Here is a 21,595-nt window from a genome sequence, read left to right on the forward strand (position 1 = left end):
TTACGCCTTTGTAGAGAATCACTTTATTAAACCTGTTTTCAGACAATGTATCGCATATTGACAGGAGTTTCAACGTGATTGATTATAGTTAACCTGCATCAGAATGTGTCTGTGACTACGCGCAAAATACAGACAGCGGTCGTTGAAGCCTTCTTTTTTACGAATGCTCAATAAGTGATTCAATCTGCCAATAGGTGGCAAACGTTCTTTCTCCGCATATGCGCTTATGCAGTCCCTCATCCACGACATCTATATTCCACGCTTTATACCTGTATCCACAAAGAATCTTGGACTCGACAGTACAAAGTTCGGAAAAGACGAAAATCCGTATCGTTTCAACGACGTTGCTACGTTCTTTGTGTTTCTTCGTTGCCAGGTAGTGAGAAATCCTCCTCTGTCGGCCCTTTTTCAATTTTTATACCTTAGAGAGCCTCTGTATGGCGAATCACATAAAAAAATATGTCTTTTGTAACTCTCACGTATCGGTGCATATAAACTCTCAAACTTCGGACAAACGGCCCGTCAGCGCGCCCCCCCCCCCCCTCACTCTACTGTTGTCTCGCTTGTAAGGGAATTTTTTCGTACTCATCCTGATCCCATGTCAAGCACAAAGCGAGTACGATTCTATCGTGAAGGCTGAACCACTCTTTTCGACAGTGAATTGGGAGGAACGTTTATCGCAATGCTCTATGGGGGAATAAAAATAATTTGGAAGAAAACAATAAAAACAAGGGGGTTGGTTAAAAGCAATGAATCAAGATTCGGGATTTTAGTGTTGTGTACGGCAGCACACATATTATTGTTTTTCCATACTTCAATTCATAATCTTTTCAAAACTTAAGGGATAAAAATTTCCCGGAAGTTTCTCACTTCGTCGAAGGGAACCTTGAGATATTTTGATTGAGTTTTTTAAAAAAATGCCAGATGGTGACTTCGACTGGTCGAACTGAAATTGACTCATACACATAGAATCAAACTGTAAATTAAAGTGCTTCATTTCATAAAGTAACATGCATTTGTGCACGTGCACAACACTGGAAACTCGAGCACGCGAGCGGGTGTCAGTGTAATTCAGAATCATTTTGACCGAGCTCAATTGGTCTATTAACCCTCAGCAGCAACAGCCGACTCAAATCATTTTTATTCTCTTTTTATATTTGTTTTTCGAATACAATCCAACAACACATTATTTTTCTTCAGAATACATATTTTTTCGTTGAAATTCATGCAGCTTCACTTCGAACGAATTGCATGCTTCTACTTTATTTTGCAATTCTATTTATATCCGCAACTACTTAGGAAATATGATAGAACTCGTTCAGTTGCCGTAACGCCGATTTTTCACATCGGCTTTTTCATAAAAAGTTTCTGTCCATAATATTTGAATACAACACTTTTGGCGATGTTACGGGTACGCGTATTTTTTTACATTCTTTCCTTCTATCCAGAATTTATAAATTTGCGATTTAAGATATCGCGAATAGATGGCTTTGCCGAGTGCTGGTTGTCAGCTGTGCGTTTACCAGATTATCCATAGCCCGGTGGTTTTGTCAAACTGCGGCGCCATCTTACGAGTAATAACGGTAAACCATTTGGAACAATTTTTTTCACAACAATCAACGAATGGCGAAGAGGCTCACGCGTGTCCCCAGAATGAGTGTTCCAGTGATTCGATCACTTCTTGTTTCTCCATTTTTGTTGGTTAAGGTAAAGGATCAGTCGACTAACCTCACCTCGAATTTTTGAAATGAAAATTCTCCGCTGTCGTTTGACTAATCAAAAAAAGGCTCTGTCAGTGGACGCGGAAAGATGGCAAAAATACGCTGACAGGGGCTTTTTTTTATTGATCAAACCATGTCGCAGATATTCAATTTCAAAAATTGCAACTATCTCTCTCGCACTCACGGTGGCGAGATAGCAACTGCTCCATTACCTTAAATTCACTTTGTTCGGAGCGATTCCTAGTAACAACGTTTCAGCTAGCGCTCGATGTAATCCTTCAGTAATATTATCCTGAGCGATAAGTATATTGGGACGTGCACTGTCACATGGAATGACTGTTCAGTTAGGGTACCAACACTGTCAAAAATCATCGTTCTATCTTCGTTTCGGAGTCCTGTTTATGCTGCTCTCTCTACGGTATGTGAAAAAAATGATCCTTCAGAGACTATCTTTCTCAAAACAGTCGTAACGCTTTTGCATGGTGCGTCCGATATATTTATATATTTTAGTGATACTGTAAATGGTTCATATTCGTTTGAATAGTCGGGCCGCAGCGGATCGCAGTTTCTCCCGAGAGAGGGCGAGGCATGTTGTAGTTCTCGGTTGCGGATCGAACGCTGTATTTCTATAAGACACAGACATGAGTATTGGTTTGAGAGATCGGGGGAACTGAGATAAAATAACAATTTCGAGGTTTTGTTCCAAATAATATATTTTGATTCTTGCACGTTATCGTTACAAGTCTTTTTCTAATCTGGCACATAATTAATCAGCTTTCCTTAGAAAAAAACTGAAATAAGTCAACGAATTCTCACAGTTTTGTAATTATTTTTCACTAATGTTTTCTGGAATAATTTTTCTGTTCAATAATGAATTCTTCGTTCCCTGACTGTCCCGTTTTTAAACAATCAATGAAAAACAACATTGTTGAATTTTTTCGTTTAAAAAACGAATTATATCCGCGATTTCATCCTTCGACGTAGTTATTTTCGTGAGGCACGCTTTACACGAGTCGCAATGATTCCAATGTTTTATTGGGTAATTTTCAGATTGTGCCTGTTTCGTCGAGGACGGTAGTGACGGCGACCGACGAACCGTTTTTCAAAGGACAGAAGGAAATCTGCCGCATCTTTTTCGGGGTTGTGAAAAACTTGGTCCACGATCCGAGCGAATAAACTCTTCGCGTTGTCCACTGGAACGCAAGCGAGCGTCGCGAGAAGCTTGATTTTTTAAGGAAAAACTTGGCCCGTGCCGTAGACCGATGTCAAGTTATGTGAGCTTCTGCCGTACCGATTGACTGAAGTGGAAATTAGGAAAGCGGATTGACACGTCCAGGAATGCTCGAACAGCAGCTTTTTTCATGTTCATGAGTACAGTCGAAGGGCTCAGATCTGCCCGGATGTCGATCGGACGATGGAGCATTTGACGACACACGACTTTCCTCTTGTCTCGCAACAAAGCGTAGACAGAAAACCTGTTTTCTTCTCCGTCTCTCAAAGCTCTTGCGGGAGGACAAAATCTTTTCGATTTTCCGGATTCGTTGGGTAGTTTTCACTTTCGTGACGAATCTGCCGCAAAGTCCTTTTCAACGAGCTGGTCGAGGGCATCAGGGCAATAATAACACGGTCTGACATTTCATCTGCAACACCAGAAATCAGCTCTTCGTTACTGAGACTAGTATTCAGGGCGCGATGTTTTAAATTCTCTATTACTTTTTCCTTAGCGATAAAAGAAGCTTCGACACTGTGCGTGTGTTCGACCACCTTTATGACTCCGTCTCCATACTCGTGATCGCTCGACCACCGCAGTGCTTGTGCACCCGATGTATGCAACGCCAGTAGGTGCTATCGGTATTCTTGTAATAACTATTTTTGTGGTACAAAAATCCGTTCAGCAACAATCTGATGTGGCCCTTTTCACTCGTCACAAATTCCAGCGGCGCATTGACTTGAAAAATCGTCCAAACGAGGAAACGGTTTAATAATGAATCTGCTGATTATCGGATCGGACTTCTTCGGAATTTACGGAATTCAAGTTCCTTAGAAACACCAACAACTTTCGATAACAACGCGAATTTCGTATCGAGTTTTAAGGTTAATCGAGATACTTTCGGTTAGTTGAATCATCCTCTCCGCACTCAACGAGACTTTCGGTCAGAATCTGCGAACACCACGTACTCGCAGTATCAGTGGTCAATAGATAAATCTCGAAACGCAGTTGACATATTTACATAACAAAGCCCATGTGATAGGCTAATTATTCGTACTCTTGGAAACTGTGCTATTGAAATACAGTCCCCCTGACCCTCCCAGTGCAGTCTGTGAAACGTGAGTCTGTGAAATTTTAAGGGGTCTGCTCTGATTAGATGGGCAAAAAAAAGACTATTTTTACGAATTTTTTTGACCGGTATAAATTATAGATTTGGATATAAAAAGTGTAGCTCTAAAAAATACACTACAAAAGTACACAAAAATGGTTTTTTTATATTTATTCTACTCAGTTTTCGTACAGAAAAGTGGGGGCAGGTCCAAAAAAGATGGGTGTGCGCTGTTGATAAAATCTCTGAAATGGATGATCGGAGAAAAAAAGTGGTTTTAGATTCAGTAGGTAAATGGCTATATCGTATATCATCACGATTTTTATTTTTTTCAAAAATGACAAAACGGCGGCGATTTTTCCAAAAACTACGAAAAAAACACGTCTTTTTCATCGTTTTTTGCAAAAGAAAATAGTACCGCTCAACATTTCAAAATTCGTATGATAGGCGCTATAGTTATAGTCATAAAGAACATGAGGTCAAATTTTGGTAAGGATCGATAGAACAGTTTCGGAGGTGTTTAATTAACGAGCCGTTCAAGGAACGTAATTTTGAGAAAAACGCGTTTGAACAAAGGCAGCCGAGCAAACGTCGCTCAAAAGTGCACTTGAACTGCTCAGATCTTTATAAGATTTTAGTATGATACTTTTAGATATGTATACTTTCGAAAAATGCAATAAAAAAGTGGATTTTTTGAAAATTCTAATTAGGCTAGACCCCTCAATGCAACTTGCAAGTTTGGAATTCATTTTGTTTAAGAGCTTATTAGTTTTTGGAAATGAATAGGAGACCGGCCTCTAGGAAACGCGGAAATCGTGAGAGAGGACATGTGATGCTTCTTTTGTGATCTTCAAGAAGATTTTTCGTTCGTTGAGCCTTCAGATTCAGATTTGCGGCTTAGGTTAAAAACAAAATAGCGGATCATTTGAATATGCTTATAAGGAACAAAGATATGAGTCTTTTTATTCCGCTCAGGAAAATCAAAAATTAATAATTCACACCACACTTTCGGTTTTAAATTTCCACATGCACAGTATTGATCCCACTAAATCGCACGATTCACCGGAAATATCTTAGCCTGGATGCATGCTAATTTTGACAAAAGAATTTGAAAAATTTTCATAAGTTCTTACTTGCACTATTTTTTCCGGTGCAAATTTTTGGTTTTCTAAAAATATATTTCAATGATTTGTTCAATATTGCTTCGATCGTGTTTTTTTTTCAACTTCTTGATTGTTTTAATTCTTAGATTTGACCATTTATATTATTATATGTATACTGGGGAAATTGGGGCAAACGGGCTACTTTAAAAATGAAGAAAATCATTTTGTTTTAATTCTTGAAATTCAGTATATTTTTTCAGAAAAGGAAAAAAAAAGAATACTTTGAAAATTTTTAAAAGAAAGCTTCAAAGGGACGAAAAATAAGAAATTTTGGAAAAAAGAAGAAATATTGAACCAATTCTAATCTCTTTTCGACTGCTTTTTGAAAGGAATAATCAAGGTGCATTGCTTTGAAATTACAGCGAAAAAAAAAATTTCAACAATTTTTGTGGGGTCTCTATTTGGTTCCAAGTAAAAGTGTTTTTTTCGAAAATTACAAAAAATTACTTCAGGGTTTCGAGAAATTTCTAAAAACTTCCTCTGTCTCTTGGCCCGGTCTCCTCTAAAGAACTTTTATTTAGAATAATTTTCTATCTTTATTCTTTCGTTTAAAACGTGAGAGTAAGAAAACACATTTATTTTCGTCATCGAGAAGACGTGGAGATGCATAAAACAGTAGATTTAACACTTGAAAGGATTGTTATAAGCGTTATTATGAACGTTTCAGATAAGTGTGAAGCGTTTATTGTGTGAAGTGGTACGAAACGGGGCCGAGGGGGATTCTGTAAAAGTCGTGATCCGGATTACTCGGAAACCGCTCAAACACCTACAACGCGATATAAAACATTTCATGCAAAAATTGCTACAGCCTTTATTTCACATGGTTTCATTTTGAATGTTTTTTATCGCTAGCGGATGAAGAGAAACTTGTGCTGAAACTTGTGGAAATAATTTTTGATTGATTTATCTTTAAATTCAAACGTTCAATTTTTCTTAACAATAATTTATTACTATACGCTTTACTGACGATAAAGATTGGAAAAGAAAATGGAAAATTTCACACCGGTAACGATGAGGTCACCACTTTCTGAAAGCATTGGCTCCATCTTTCAGATTTAATTTGTACTCCAAGCAACATTTCCCGAATGGCCCTTCCTTGTCACCTGTTCGAAGTGAATGTCAACTGTCACTGTATACTTAGTGATACTTAGTCAAGAAACTGAAGAAGCCGTAAAAAGCTTCTCAACTTTGGAGCCGATTGAATGTAGTGAAAGAACATTTGTGGTTTGATACGTTTATTGTAATTTCCTGCCATTTATCTACGACCATGGAAAGGTGTTTTGTTGTGACCTAACCTTCAAAATTTGAAGAAGAAAACTTTTCAATTGTTGTTGTGGATTAGTGCCATCGTTCTATCGAATAGCCAAAAAAATGAACGAAGGTTCGGGATTTGGAGAACTGCAACAATTGGTTCAGGAGGAAGAGAGTGAGGAACCGACAAGTCGAGGGGGTGAAGCTACGCCACCCTCGACACCAGCAAGGTCAAATAGGACCAGTAAAATCGAAGTTCCTCCGTCTCATAACACGGTAAATTGATTATCAGTTGTTTTCCTATTTCACTTATTTAAAAAATTGCCAAATATGAGATAAGCATCGTCAGCTGATATTTGCATTGCTGTGGTGTTATGGAATCTTCTTTTCATTTGAAAATACTCCACCTATTTTGATGTTGTTTTAAGAAGTACAGAAAAGCTATACCAAAATAGTGTGAAGCTATTACATAGTGAAAAATTTTTTAGAACAGAAACAATAAAATACATTTCCATCAATAACATACTTTTAGCAACAAGTTGCTTGGGAAAGCAGCACTCAGATATCACCGATAGCGAGCAAAAATGGTAGCTCAGGGCCTACGACAACGAGCCAAGCCTCTTTGGCTTCTGGTAAAGCAGCGAATTCAGCGAATCAAGCATCTGGTACCACATCAGCCAATCAACCTCGCATAACTTATTTGAATGAGAAGCAAGAGAAGCCACAGAAACCGTCCAGACCAGATCCACCAAGAACTACCAGACAACACAGAGGTATTCCATTAGAACAGATTTATTTAGCTGAATTGTCAACTTTTCAGTTCGTCCTGAATCAATCCGTATTAAGGGTGCGGTAACGTCAATTCGGTGAAAAAAATTTTAAGAATTTTTTTACATGCTACAGATAATACAAATCTATTTTATTGATTGTGATATAATAATACAATTTATGAGCAAGATTTTCTGAATTTTTAAAACTCGAATATCAATAATCAACTCGATGGTAGCAGAGCCACTTTGGAAAAAAAGTCGATCACCGGTGAGCAGTGTAAATCGAAATCTACTTGACTGATCCTTTTGAAATTTGGCAATGTATTTTCTTACACAATTGACCAGGTATCTACGAGAGCTTTTTTCTAATTATTAATTTTACAATAACAAACGGGCTTATTTTTTAGGAGAAAATCAGTATTTTCACTTCTAAGTGTCACAAAAAATACAAAAAATCGAAGAAAAAAATCCTTGGTCAATTATGTAAGGAAGTATCATGCTAAATTTCAAAAGTCGAGTAGATTTCGATTTGCACTGTTCACCGGTGGACAACTTTTTTCTGAAGTGCCTCTGAAGATTTGCTACCATCGAGTTAATGATAGATGTTCGGGTTTTACAAATTCCAGAAATATTGTTTATATATTGTAATACAATGTCACAATCAATAAAATGGATTTGCTATTACCTGTAGCATCTAAAATAATTCTTAAAATTGGGCCTTTTCCCACTGAATAGACGTTACCTCACCCTTGACACATTCATTTCTCATTGATTTCAAAACTCTTTTCAATATGAAGTCATCGAAAATGAAGGATTCTGAATTGGTCATAGCTTTTTGAAATTGATGAGTCAATAATCAAAATGTGAGACTGATTTTCTATAAGGACATCCAATACCTTTGCAAAGTAATTAGTATAAGAGCTAGGTTACAAGAAGCTTTAAATTAGGCGTCCCCATACCACTGCATTGATTTTCACACGATGATTTTTCAACAGTATTCTTCAAATAATATATTATTGTTTAAGTTTATTATTATTATTGTTATTTTTTTTTCATTGTTATGTTTGGTTAATTTTTATTTCTGCTATGTAGAACAATTAGTTATTCTGATATTTTTTTGTTTGTCTTGTTTTCGTTTCGTTTCGTTTCATTTGTTGGTAAATGGCACAATAAATGGCACTAGTCGGAATGACTGAAACTGCAAGCACGGTGTGCAAACATCATTGCTTTTTGTCAGAGGTACCCGACGTTCGATGTATGGAGCAAGCACTGCTTCAGTTGCTCGAGGATTTCCACAGTGGCAATCTCCGAGCTTTTGGTGAGATTTTTTTTGTAAATCTTGAATATTTTCATTCAACGTTTTTTCATAATAACAGTTTGCCTTGTTGGAATTCGACGAAATTAGCTCCCAATTCTCCTCTAAATACTCTGTGCTGATCGCTAATTCGATTGGAAGGATTCTAAAATAATGCAAACGAAAATTTCAGCAGAATTGAAAGAAAAATAACATATTTCGTTGCTGTCCAACTTTGCAAATTTCACATAATCCTTCTCCGCTGATTGTGAATATTTTTTCTAAATATTTTTCGCTGCTATAATAAAATGGTCGATTATTGACAGGCAAGGATTGTAGCATGGAACAAATGACAGAAATAAGAGAACAACAGGAACGCTTGGCTCGTCTTCATTTTGAGTTAGGTCAGCGTCAGGACTTTGGCATGGGAGGCGGTGAACAAACTGATCTGAGACAATCGAGTGCGAATATGAGACACTTGCTCCATCGTTTGCAGCAGCTGAGCGTTTGCATCGAGAAACTTCACAGCAAATAAACGTCCGCGATCAATTGCACAACGCTTTTTCTTATAAATTGCTATGAGCAGGATTATTCTAAGACTGGATATTTTCATACAAGCTCCCGTAAACAGACAGTGCTCGTTGAAATCATTTTCAATAATACAGATATCTAATAATGTATATTAGTGATGTGAGAAGCTGCAAAAAAGCACAATTAACGAGAATATTTATCGAAATATCATACGTTGACATGTTTGTTAATTTTATGGACTAAATAAATGAAAGTATAATGATAGTGAAACAAAATGAAATACGAGACAATTTCAAGCGTTTGATCCAATGGACATGACGTCAAAAAAACACTTCGGGATTTGCGGTGAACCAACCGAATATCTCGATGAATTTCGACCTCACCCGGTTCACCGTGATATCAAAAAAGTTTGTGATGAAAAAAGTTTTTCGAAAAAAAGTACAATAAAACCTCCAAAATTCTCAACGAGTTATGACACTTTACAAAAATTGGATTACGCGAATCGTCCTCCCTTCGACGCTTTTTGGCCAGATCAGCCTAAAACCGTCGGCTTAAAATATCGTGTTCCCTTCTGCGTACCATCTTCTAAAAAGCAGCCTCCCGTCTCTCGGTAGGCTAAATCGCTTATACAAGTCATTTGATTATGTATCAATTCGTCGGTTGAATTGATTGATATCCATTCCTTCCCCTCCATTATTGACTCAGAGAAAAATCGTTTGCGTTGGCAAATCCCGCGGTAGACTTGGACCAAGTTGAAGATCCAGATTTGCGAAAAATTGTTTTAGATTACACCTACAAAACGTGGAAATTACAGAACGCTGAAGAAGTCTGGCAAAATTTGATTAAATCTCAATCGTCTGTTCCGATTTGCAACGATTTTGTAAATTCGGTAATAATCGATAGATGTGCACGGAGAAAATTTTTTTTATTTTACCAACAAAATAGTTCATTTTGTTATCTCTGATTTGTCAAGGGCATTTCGGAATTCCAACACTTACCAAGCTTACCAGCAGGATTTAAAGGGGCCGCGAAAAAATGGGATTCTTTGCAAGATCGGACGGTCATCGACGATCAAAAGCCACCTCGGTATTTCTTCATTTTCACCTCAAATTTGCTTTTAACAAAAATTTTATATTTACAAAAAAAATTATTTTCCTTTCAAAGACGACAAAAGTTGAGTGAACCTGTTCAAGATCGTGAATTGAAGAATGAAAGAACATTACGTCAACCCGACGAAAAGCTTTTGTCGAATTACGATGGTCGACGAAAGTCTTTAGTACGTAGAAACGATTTGGAGAAGAAAAATGTATCCACAAATCATCCAGATCCTGCAGAATCGCAAACCTCTGTCGTGTGAGAAATTATTTCACTGTTTAATTATAAACCTTACGTGTTTCCCTGTCATTCGAATATGAATTTTTATTTTGTAGGGAAACGGCTGAAGCATCGGTGAAAATTACATGAAAAAACGAAAACAATCGTTTTATTTTTAAATCATTCTATTTTTCTTCTCATCAATGGCGTTAACAACATTTTCAAATTATTATTTTTTCTTATAAACACGATAAAGCAGTCGTACAATTACGAATGACAATGATTTCTCGCCATGAAACTCGCCGACATTTTCAATAGTCTCAAGAATATATTAATTTTTTTCCATATATAATTATCGTAAAAATATAATTGCACTTATTTTTTTTTTTTTTTTTACAATTTTTTCAAATCAATAGACCACAAAATCGGAATACAAAAAAAAACAATGTTTGAAATAAGGAATACCCGTTTCTCGGGCATGTTTCTTTCAAGCTTGCTTTAAGATCGAGAAGGACGCAGCCCTCTAGGGGGTAAAGGTAATACGAATACGTTATACATTTTCACTCTGGTGGGATCGAGAATAGGTTCTAGAAAGTATTCAACTGCATTATTCCTGTTCTTAGCTTTAGAGCAGTTATGTTAACGAAAGTCAACCATTCTTTCGGCGATTGAACGTATGTTTAAAAACTGTTCTTATTTGACTAATGATCCTGAGTAAATCCAAGGGCCAATGCTTTAGCAGCGCGAACTTTAACGAGGCTTTCTTTGTCTCGTAAAAGTTGAAGCATACGTTGAACGTCTTCGGGCCTAGGCTGACCAAAAAGACCTAGAACGAGGACAGCGGTGGCTCGCGTTGAACTGTTCTCCGACCGTGAATAACCACGTACCACAGCATTCCTGTAAATATCACATTTTTCTTTTAAGGCATCTACCCAAATCCGGTCTCTCAATTGGTTTTTTGTTTCGAAATACCTCGATAAAACCACGTTAATCTCTTCAATTATTAACTCTCACCTCATTTCTTCTGCTCTTTGTGGCAATTTGTTTTTCAAGCATTCGATTAAATCGCGGAGAAAATTTTCAACGTTCGTTTCGTTGCCTTGGGCCAAATGGCTTTTTATGATTTTCGCGAGTGGTTCACACTGCAAAAGATTAGCCACTTCGCAGAGTGTCTCCTTAGCTGCTTTGGAGACTAAATTATTGGAGTCTTCGATTTTGATCGTGAGACAGGGAAGGCAACCGAGTAAATGATCGGTAACGTCGTCGTTCGGTTGTGAGAACATTTTTGACCATCCGCTCGATATCGCGCCGAGCGCGCTTATTGCTGATAATCTCATTTCCCAATTTTCCTTCTCGACAAAAGGTTTAAGTGCTAATACGACTCTCGGACTCGGGGGCCGTTCTGTCTTTATTGATAACAGTATCGAGAGGCCTCTTAATGATTCGAGAACGACGCCGGCTCCCCCTTCCCCGTTTGGCGGTTCTTCCAATCCTTCCAAAAGCCCTTCCAAACAATTCTCGTAATATTCTTCGATCTGAAACACACCAAATTTATCATAATTAGTTTGTCCAATCGTGCAAACATCTCAACTAGAGAAAAAAATATTAAAAGACCTGTTTAGCATCGAGAAATGCGATTCTGGTGAGTCCGATCGTTGCCAATTTCCTGACTAGTGGCGACGAATCAGATTTAGCCTCGTGAAGCGAATTTATAATAGCATCGAGCCATATTACACCGCAATCGACCCGACCAATTAACTCGGCATAAAAGGCGGCGGCAACTGCTCGTTGAGCCGCTATGACACTTGTCACAAGTTTTCCAAGCGAATGAGCCAGGCTTGCCAGAACTTCACTTTTATTTGAAAGACATCGAACTACCGATCTCACCGTTGAAACCAAATTCTCTTCTGCTCGAATTTCGGAGTCGAAAACCTTAACGGAGCCTCAAAATATCATGAAGATTGTGAACAATCTCAAGGGATAAAAAAAAAGGAAGTAAATACAAACCGATTCGTTGAGCAAACTTGACGCCACGCTCGAATTAACGACAGTCAAAATATTCGTAAGAACTGAATAAACTTCGTGATGAGGGTTGAGTTTGGCAGCTTCACGATTCGGCACGAAACCAAATTTCGTACTAATTATCGACACCGGTGGATCGACGTGGAGCCAACCAGCCAAATATTTCAATAACACCGCGATAAGCTCGGCCAAACGTTTTTCAATAAAAACCTCTGCATTGGTTGACTGTAAAAGGTGACGAAGGGAAACGATGGCGGATAATGATGGGAATGCGGCAGTGTTGTGCTTCCCATTCGGGCCGTGATTCGTTGAACTTTCGGACAGTGTGCTTTGGTTTTCGAGGCGCGTCAAGAGATAATCGAGTGCCTGGAAAAATGACACATTTATTCTAGAACGTGGATAAAAATTAATTTCTCATTTAAAAAGAACGGGGGAAAATAATTGGTTAAAACTTGCCTGGAGTCCAAAAATTTCATCAGTTCCCAATTCGTACCAACATTCCTCAGTACCACGATCTGGAGGCAACGGTTGATGCAACAAGTGTTCCATCACTTCCTCCGGATGATGAATAGTTAACGATTTGATTGCACTTGCTGCACCTCTTCGACAACTTATGTTTTCCATTTGACGCATCTGCGAAATAATATTATCTGCAGAAGAAAAGTTCATAACGTTACAAGTACTCATCAAAGTTGTCGATTGAATTCCGCCAAGTGTAAAATGAAACTGACCCACTAAATACAAATCGGCACGAGGAATGTCGGATCCTCTTATGCGAAACAATTGTGCAAGTCCGATGCCAGCCGCTAGTCCACCTTCACCTCGAAAAAGGAGACCTTCGACGAATCCTTCCGCGAGACTAACAACTTCACCTGAGGCGATTCTCTCGCAACCGGCGATTGCCAATATTTTAACGCCTTCGTAAAGCATACTTGTGTCCTGGGAGTTTAGAATTTTTTTCGATTCAGTCAGATCGTGAGTCAAATTATTGTCAGGTGATGTCGATCGGTGGCGAGCTGCGATCCCCAACGAAATTGAAACACAATCGACCACCAAAGGTCGCAGTGTAATTTCCGGATCGGCAGACCAAGACAAAATTCTTCCGAGTAATTTACCCGGCTCTAATTTACCACCAGGATAGGTATACTTCAGGCAATCGTGATACGATCTGAAAAAAAAAATACCATTCAAAGAGACGAACGAAATACAATCACAAAAAAAATACTGCAGTTATCACAATGTTTTTTACTTAAGAGTGGAGCGAAGCACTGTCAAGGTGGTTCTTCTCTCAGCTGTAGATTTTGATTGCATCCAAGGCAATAATATGTCAACGAGTTCGGCAACTCCGTCGGCTGAATCGAGAACGACTTCGCTGCAAATTGTTGACAAACTGAGCACGACTTTCTTTGACGTTTCCGACGGAAGTAACGTGTCCATCTAATGTTTCGAATGAAATCATTTACTTCAAAAAACACTTGTTTATATTCGAGATTATTTTATATTTTATGTTATCGATCGACAAACCTCGGTACTGGCACCGATGACTTTATCAAGAACGGTGCTGAGCAAAATTTGCCTCTCGTCGACGTTGAGTAATGGTGGAATTCGTCTAATTTATTGTATTAAGAAATTACGTTTTTTTTAAGATAACGTGAACAACAAATTTTTTTTTTTTTTTTTTTTTAACGAAGTCCATGACAAAGGATACAGAAGAGCTATGATAGCTTTTAGAATAGCTGGATAGATTGGTAGTGGTCTGTGTCCTGTGTGCGATTGCAAAAGAGCGAGAAGGCTTGCAAGGCTCCCTCCTCTTGCTTTTAAACCCGTCGAATTGGCGAGTCTATTCGGATGTACGGCTCCCCCAATCTGAAAGCGACAAACGTTTAGTGATTCCTCTTTCAACAGTTATCGGAGAAAAATCTCTTAGCGAATGAATGGCTGTACAACGATAATCTATATTCGAAACGAAGATGTAATACCGATTTTTTCCACTCGGGTCGACAGTTCAAGTATTGTGAGTGACAAAAATAGTTTAATTAAACAAAATAGTGGACCTGTTCAAGTGCAATGAGACCAGCTTCTTTGCTATTCAAATCTTTACTCTCGTTCAATTGTCTAAGAATCCAGGGTAGAATGTGTCTCTCAATAGCCGGAAACAGTTTGGCAGCTTCGGAACGTTTTGCGATTTCCCCATACGATCTTAAGAGATTAGTCTTGACAGCTTCGGTGCTGGCAGCAGCTTTCGTATCGCGAACAAGACCGAGAAGCCTCGTTGGGTTTCTCTTGGTATCTTCAATTGCACATGCTTCTTCCATAAGGCTCAACATTTTATCGAGATGCCTTTTTGAGGCAAAACCTAAGGCCCTCGAAAATTCTTCGCAGGAAGGATGATCCTTGGTCAATGAAACGAGTAGGGATAAGTGATGAGGGTCGTTCGTAATCGCTGCCAAATAAGGCGCAACTCCTGATAAATTACTGCAACTGACGAGTTCTTCGCCCAGCTTTTGACCCCACGATTCACCTTCCAATTCCACACTCTGCTCTAAAAACTCAACCATACTTTCCTCCCATACGATTGCTCTGTGAACAGTAAATAATAAATTGACGAATTTTTATTTTTCGAATCGAAAAGATACCGATCGAAAGTGCGAAATTGTATAAAAATTGCGCTCTGACTTTTCGGAGGATGAAATCATAGCATCTTCCGCTTCCAACGCTCTCGTCATTTCTAAAAGCTTCGCATCCCATCTAGGCTTCAAACTGTGTCCCATCAAAGGCGCTGATGATCTTAGAAATGCGACGATACCAAAACGATTTCTATCATCTGCCATCAATTCGATGCAGCGAGCGAGAATTTTCGTTCCGGCAAATTCCTTTTGTAAATTAGCCGATGAACTGTCGCCCCTTATTATTTTTACAGCTAGTGCAGAGAGCGCTCTCAGCACTGGAATTACCTTCAAGGTCGAATGAGCTTTCGATTATGTTGATTATTCATTCTCAATTACCAGACTTAAGAATAATGTGAAATGGAAATTGCGTTCTTACCGAAGCTACGTACGCGGGATCGAGGAGAGCTCGAATCAATGAAGGCCATAACCAAGTTTCTGCGCCCTCGACTGTTGTCGCTAACAAATATAGCGCCTCTTCGTAAGCTTGAGGCTCGTCGTTAGCCAACCCGCATCGAAGAACCTTTGATCAATCATCAATTTTTTAATTAGAATAAAACCTCAATCTCGACATAATTTCCATGAGACTAGAAACGCTCCATTTGAATAAATCATCCTACCATGAATCGAATAAATGCTGCTCTCTGAGAAGGCAGAAGCGGTAAGGTTGGATGAGCTGCTAGTGCGACTATCGCCCCGACCATTTGTCGGGCACTTCCATCACCAAGAGTATTTTGAAGGCTCAGTGCGATTCGCTGCAGGGTCCCGTCATCCTAGAATCAATGCAAACATTATTTTTGAGGGAACTATTGGAGAGGACGCTCCAACCAAGGATTACCTCAGTTGGAAGAGTATTTATCAAATGTTTCAATATGACAAGAGCTTTTGCCCTGTGATTTCCAGCAGGGGATCTCAATTGTTGCAAAATTCGATCTAGCCCTTCTTCAGGATAAAGCACAACGATGGCTCTCGAGCACTGAAGTACTTCATAGTGAGTGAGAAGAGCATCTCGGTAGGTCTCAAAGGGAGTTATGCTGACAAGGTCAAAGAGTACTTGATGCATTTGCTCGAGATAAGGTCTCAGATATTCTTTGTCTTCAGGATTCGTACAGTTGAGTAGCATCGCTAAAACCCTGTTTCATAAATGAGTAGATTTTAAAACTTGTCACAAATTGATGTGACGGAAAGTTGAACGAAAAATAACCTGGTCGAGGCCAGACGAACGGTTGGCCATTTGCACAAATTGAGTAATATCGGTGTAAGCCTCGATGCTCGATTCCCTGTTTTATCGTTTGTTCTTTCATCGATTGGAAGGAGAGGCAGTATTGGGCATAGAGCGCTGAGAATACCTTCAGCAAGTTTTACCTCGCTGCGACCAGTTTTCAACCAATTGTATGTTAAAATGTCAAATATTTGTGACATTTCTTCAGAAAATGCATCTTTCGTTATTCCAGGGTCAGGTGCCTCATCCAGATTCATAACGTAATCATTTATTGCTTCAGCAAATTTTCCCAATGCTAACAGTTTGAAAATTAATTAAATCTCCATTAAATTTAAGTAGTTCAGTTGCATAGAAAAAGAATCATTCCTACTTACTGAAACAGAAAGCTCGCTTGTGTGCATCTTCTGTAGCCAGATTAAGCATCGGTAACATCACACTCAATGTTAATTTTATAAATGGTACCATTCCAAATGGATTGCAGGAAGCTACCATCCCCATTGCTTTGATTACTGCACAATTTGGAAGGATGTTCGGCTCGAATCTGTTTTATATTTCAACATAAAATATTATTTCGTATACTTGAATACACCAATTAAAAATGAATATTATTATCTTAATAATATAAATATCAATAATAAAATTATATAAATGATAATCACAAGACAATCATTGTTCATCGGATTATGAACTAAAATTCACTTTCTTACTTGCACAAAATTCCACCCATAGCTTGAGTACAATGCGATCGACTGAGTGAAACAAGCAACTCAGAGGCTTCTTTGTCAATGTTACCATTTGTAAGCTCGGTCACAGCTAGCTCTGCCACAGATGCTGCTAGATCATTAACCAAAATAACAGGTTCGTCTCTACATGTTTCCATCATTACTCTCAGAACAGCGGCAACATGACAAGTCGACATCTTAAAACGATTGAATATTAGTCCATGTAAATCAATTGATTACATGAACTGGAATATGCATTTTTTGATTGAAAAATCTAAATTCCTATACTAGTATTCTATGTCAAGTCTTGAAATTCATCACACAGAACAGAGAATTTCAACCTAAACTTTTCTTGACCTTACTTTTCTATGCATTTCCCAATAGTAAACCGCAGCATGAATCACCGTTGCAGGACTTTCACGGGATATTTTTCGTACTGATTCGACAACGGCTTCTCTAACAACCTCATTTTTGTCATCCAAAGTATCCAAGAGGGCTCCGACCACGCCTTGTGACGAGTTTCGAATTGTTTAAATAATTATTTTTTCACCAGATAAGTAGAAAAAAAAAATGATTCTCCCAAAATTATATACCTGACAAATCCGAATTCCCATTCGTTTCGATTTCTTCCTTCATAGTGAAAAAATCTGTTTCTGCACTTCTGCAAGTCCCAATCCTTTTGTATCTCGTTTTTCAATGATCTTTCATTTTTCACAATTACGCAACTGCGCGACGTGGAAATTTAATTCTTATCTCCACGCATTACCATTATATTCATTCTGTTTTCTACCTTCACCGTAAAACTGTAGTTTTTGATGTATTATGAATGAATTTTAGGCTTTGACAGTCAACTCAACTGTCAAGCGCAACCAACGTTCGATCTTTTATTTTGTTTTTAGGTTATGAACCCCTGATTGTATGCACGTACAGAGTACCGATGCGCCATTTCTCGTCGTGAAGAGATTGAAAAGTGTAGAAGCAATATTGTATATATGATTCATTCAACATATATAGTATCATATATGTCATGCACTGCATCGTTTCTTCTTTTATCGACTCGCCACGGCACCCCTACCACATTGTTGATTGCAGATATTTTTATTTATTATTTTTGCTGCCGGGTCATTGCGAGCCCCGTCATATTGGTAATAATCGTTATTCGCCATATCAAAAGTATTATAGTATTCAGTACAATTCATCAATTTTGAGCTCAATGCGATCAACAAAATCAATCAATTGATAAGAGTAGGTTATTTGAAATTACAACGAAATAAATATCAATCCATAGCTTACATCAACATAAAATATATTTAATCACCATTGAAAAATCTTGTACATGAGAAGATTGTGAAGAAATTTGCTCCGGCTTCCATGATGAACCGAATCTCATTTTCATAAATACGTAAAAGTGTAATTAAAAAAAAATGATTATAAAAACTTTACGGTGTCGTTGGAGCGGTTAAATCGACACCTCGAAGTTCGACGGCGATCGTTATACCAAGAGCAAATAATGCAACGCTCTTTACTAGCGACCTGAAACATAGAGAATTTCACGCACGTTTTATAACCTCAAAAACTGAAATGTTTTTTTTTTTTATTCGTTTAGTATATATAATGTTCGCCACATGGGTTTGCGTGAGTATAAAGAAGAAAGAAAAAACATAAATATTGTATTATTCACCACTTGAAAGGATCGTAATAGACGCTTTTAACGAATCCAGTTACTCCACTCATATTTGTTGTTACTCGTGTTCGATGATTACTGAATACTCTGAATAGAGATGGCAAGAACCACTACCACAGCTTACTTGTAGTTTCGTTGATGAATGAATGGGATGGGATTTCTTCGCTTCTGTTCCGACTGTACGTGTGTCGGAGGCAATTATTATTATTTCATCATCATATATTTTATATCATCCTTGGACTTCCTGTTCCAAAATTTTTATTAATTGTCACCTCCGTGAACTTAGCCAACTAATTTTGAATTTGTTTTTTTCTTATGGCCGGTAAGGCAGAAATCCAAAATCAGTCGATAAAGTTCACGAAAATTTAGTTCGCTCTTGTTTTGAAACATGAATCATGACCATCATGACGTTGCATGGCAATTCTAAGAGGGAAAAGGAAGAAAGAGAACAGATGATAAAAACAAACCGACTTAGTCCAGCCAAAAGTGAAAGAAGAAGAAGAAGAAGAAGACGGCAGTGACGGCACCACCGGCACCATTCCACGACGTCGTTTGATGTCGTGTCTGTACAATTGTGCGTAACTTGGCACAGATGTTCAAATAATGGTTTCTGTAACATTTTTACATCCCGATTTGGGAATTGGTGGTGCTGAACGGCTCGTCGTTGATGCCGCTTTGGCTCTCAAAAGCAAAGGACATAAGGTTAATATTGTTACCACTCATCATGATCCTAAACATGCGTTTTCCGAGACTACGGATGGCACGATACCGGTCATCGTCGTTGGAGATTGGTTGCCGCGACACGTATTTGGAAAATTGTTCGCGCTTTGTGCATATTTACGAATGGTAAGAATCTGATGACGAATTATTGAAATGAAAACGTCTTAATGACTCTTTTATTGGAGTTTCTGTTTCAATATCATATATTTAGTTATAAAATTGAAATTTTTGTTGATCAAATAATTAAAAAATAAAAAATATTTTCAGACATACGCAGCCATTTGTATATACTTTCTGGGTCTCGAGCCAGACATGGTATTTTGTGACTTGGTGTCTGTATGCATACCAATTCTGCGTCTATTTGTCAGTCAGGTCATATTCTACTGTCACCATCCGGACCAGTTGTTGACAGATAGCAAAGGTCGCTGGAAGTCATTGTATCGAATGCCTTTGAACTACTTAGAAGAGGTGACAACAGGCAAAGCGGACAAAATATTTGTAAACAGCATTTACACACAAATAGTGTTCAAGAAAACCTTCAAGACGTTGGAGGTTGAGCCAGAAGTACTTTATCCTTCGATAAACACAAAATTCTTTGACGAAACACAGTCTATAAACTTGAGTGAAGTTTTGGACGGGGATTTGCCTGAAGGAGCAATCGTACTTCTGTCCATAAATCGATATGAGAGGAAGAAAAATTTGTCCTTGGCGATCCAAGCGCTGGCCGATCTTGGAAAAGTATTGGACACTGATGTTTACAATAAAGTTTATCTCGTGATGGCCGGTGGGTATGACAAAAGAGTGGATGAAAATGTGGAGCACCATTTGGAGCTTGTGCAACTCGTGGACCAATTGGACCTCAACGATAAAGTCATTTTTCTCAAATCGCCTTCGGACGTTGCCAAAGTTTCTCTCCTTGTTAATTGTACCCTCTTGATTTATACGCCTATCAACGAACATTTTGGTATAGTTCCTCTCGAAGCGATGTACTGCAAAAAGCCTGTGATTGCTCAGAACTCGGGTGGCCCCACTGAATCCATAGTTGACGGTCAAACTGGTTACCTTGTTGGACCTTCTTCCAAAGAGATTGCTGATCGAATAGCGATGCTCTTGAACAATAAACAACTATTAATCTCTTTTGGCGAGGCTGGGTACAAAAGATTCTGTGAAACATTCAGCTTCCAAGCATTCACCAAAAAGCTCCATACAGCCGTGTACAATCTCAGCATGGGAACAATTATTCGACAACTGAATGCTAACATGGACAAAACCATGGGGCAATTCAAAACTGCTATGAACAATCTATAGTTTTCCATAGCTGAAAAATCCTATATAAGTTTTAAAACGATCTATTGGTCGGTAAGAGATAGCTTTAAAGAAGATGAACGGTTTTCTCCTGTAATTTAAAAAAAAAAGGAAAGTTATTTAGTTATTGAAATGTTTTTTACTTCCATACTAAATACAGAAGTCTTGCATTTGCATATTTTTTAGGGTTAATTCAATGTACGAAACGATAAAACGGTAGTCTCGATTGATAAATCGTTTCATCGACTTACAGTTATCGAACCCGCAAACGGAACGATCTTATTTTGTACTTTTTGCTTTCAACTTTATTCAGCTTATCATACACTCATTTATTTTTTTTTCAAAGGTAATTGAGTTCTGTTTCATATTTTCGCGTATTGAACTGAGAATTCCGCTCACGTATGATGGTAACGTTGAACATACGATAACGTGTAAGAGAAGAGTAAGAAGAGAAAAATAAAATATATATTTGAATGATTATTGAATACCTTGATTTTATTCATCATTAATATAACTAGAAATTTGATTTAGGGTTCAATACATGAATAGAATTATTTTTGCTTCGAGACCTTCAATTTCAAATGTTGACCAAAAGAAACGGTCGACGAAATAGTGTCGATAAAGTGGCAATCATTGGGTAAAACCTAATAAGAAATGCCAAAAAGGTAAGGATACTTGGTGTCGATATTAACCACCGAGATGAAATTTCATTCATCGCGAGAAAAGCAGTTGACAAAACAGAATGTTGCGAACTGAATCCGAATATCGAAGGAATATTCGAATGTAATCATGCAGCATCTGTCTCGACTTCAACATCATAATTATTCGTGTGCAGTGAATCTTTCCGCGTTTAGGGGTTTTCAACAGGCAGGTTTTATCCAAAGAACACAAG

At 38.1% G+C, this 21,595-nt stretch overlaps 3 protein-coding genes and 2 long non-coding RNA genes across 7 annotated transcripts; 2 read left to right on the forward strand and 3 right to left on the reverse strand.

Annotated features, from left to right (window-relative positions):
- Positions 1–2,416: 2,416 nt before the first annotated feature.
- LOC122413137 (uncharacterized) lies at positions 2,417–3,525 on the reverse strand. The gene is made up of 2 exons (XR_006261517.1): positions 3,435–3,525; positions 2,417–3,361 (listed from the first exon to the last, which is right to left on the reverse strand). It is a non-coding gene; the product is annotated as an uncharacterized lncRNA (long non-coding RNA).
- A 750-nt stretch (positions 3,526–4,275) lies between these two features.
- Positions 4,276–9,516, forward strand: LOC122413136 (coiled-coil domain-containing protein 28B). Of its 3 annotated transcripts, none has more exons than XM_043423297.1 (5): positions 4,276–4,329; positions 6,256–6,729; positions 6,986–7,226; positions 8,461–8,541; positions 8,844–9,516. In XM_043423297.1, the coding sequence occupies exons 2-5, from the start codon at positions 6,574–6,576 to the stop codon at positions 9,050–9,052; spliced, it is 687 nt and encodes a 228-aa protein (XP_043279232.1). In that variant the 5' UTR covers positions 4,276–4,329; positions 6,256–6,573; the 3' UTR covers positions 9,053–9,516. The 3 variants fall into 3 exon arrangements, with proteins under 3 accessions (XP_043279232.1, XP_043279229.1, XP_043279230.1); XM_043423294.1 differs by having other exon boundaries at positions 4,283–4,329; positions 8,407–8,541; XM_043423295.1 differs by lacking the exon at positions 4,276–4,329 and having other exon boundaries at positions 6,109–6,729; positions 8,407–8,541.
- A 1,013-nt stretch (positions 9,517–10,529) lies between these two features.
- On the reverse strand, positions 10,530–17,937 carry c11.1 (maestro heat like repeat family protein c11.1). Its single transcript, XM_043423293.1, has 19 exons — positions 17,588–17,937; positions 17,357–17,502; positions 16,980–17,191; positions 16,647–16,813; positions 16,255–16,567; positions 15,889–16,183; positions 15,671–15,823; positions 15,430–15,573; positions 15,061–15,338; positions 14,439–14,964; positions 14,093–14,250; positions 13,909–13,993; positions 13,634–13,821; positions 13,116–13,552; positions 12,841–13,034; positions 12,370–12,750; positions 11,977–12,294; positions 11,377–11,897; positions 10,530–11,259 (listed from the first exon to the last, which is right to left on the reverse strand). The coding sequence occupies exons 1-19, from the start codon at positions 17,628–17,630 to the stop codon at positions 11,064–11,066; spliced, it is 4,755 nt and encodes a 1,584-aa protein (XP_043279228.1). The 5' UTR covers positions 17,631–17,937; the 3' UTR covers positions 10,530–11,063.
- A 346-nt stretch (positions 17,938–18,283) lies between these two features.
- Positions 18,284–18,979, reverse strand: LOC122413522 (uncharacterized). Its single transcript, XR_006261565.1, has 2 exons — positions 18,676–18,979; positions 18,284–18,527 (listed from the first exon to the last, which is right to left on the reverse strand). It is a non-coding gene; the product is annotated as an uncharacterized lncRNA (long non-coding RNA).
- A 173-nt stretch (positions 18,980–19,152) lies between these two features.
- On the forward strand, positions 19,153–21,188 carry Alg2 (alpha-1,3/1,6-mannosyltransferase Alg2). Its single transcript, XM_043423930.1, has 2 exons — positions 19,153–19,524; positions 19,666–21,188. Exons 1-2 carry the CDS (start codon positions 19,282–19,284, stop codon positions 20,704–20,706), a joined length of 1,284 nt encoding a protein of 427 aa, XP_043279865.1. The 5' UTR covers positions 19,153–19,281; the 3' UTR covers positions 20,707–21,188.
- Positions 21,189–21,595: the final 407 nt, after the last annotated feature.

Source organism: Venturia canescens, chromosome 7, assembly GCF_019457755.1.
Source record: "Venturia canescens isolate UGA chromosome 7, ASM1945775v1, whole genome shotgun sequence".
In the NCBI taxonomy this organism is placed as follows: Eukaryota; Metazoa; Arthropoda; class Insecta; order Hymenoptera; family Ichneumonidae; genus Venturia; species Venturia canescens.

Coding starts and splice junctions, on each gene's coding strand:
- LOC122413136 (XM_043423294.1), top strand. CDS start 6,574: ATGAACGAAGGTTCGGGATTTGGAGAACTGCAACAATTGGTTCAGGAG. Junction 6,730..6,985: donor TTCCTCCGTCTCATAACACG/GTAAATTGATTA, acceptor ACATACTTTTAG/CAACAAGTTGCTTGGGAAAG. Junction 7,227..8,406: donor AACTACCAGACAACACAGAG/GTATTCCATTAG, acceptor AAATGGCACTAG/TCGGAATGACTGAAACTGCA.
- c11.1 (XM_043423293.1), bottom strand. CDS start 17,630: ATGAAGGAAGAAATCGAAACGAATGGGAATTCGGATTTGTCAG. Junction 15,339..15,429: donor ATCCCGCGTACGTAGCTTCG/GTAAGAACGCAA, acceptor TCGACCTTGAAG/GTAATTCCAGTGCTGAGAGC. Junction 14,965..15,060: donor ATGATTTCATCCTCCGAAAA/GTCAGAGCGCAA, acceptor TACTGTTCACAG/AGCAATCGTATGGGAGGAAA.
- Alg2 (XM_043423930.1), top strand. CDS start 19,282: ATGGTTTCTGTAACATTTTTACATCCCGATTTGGGAATTGGTGGTGCT. Junction 19,525..19,665: donor TTTGTGCATATTTACGAATG/GTAAGAATCTGA, acceptor AAATATTTTCAG/ACATACGCAGCCATTTGTAT.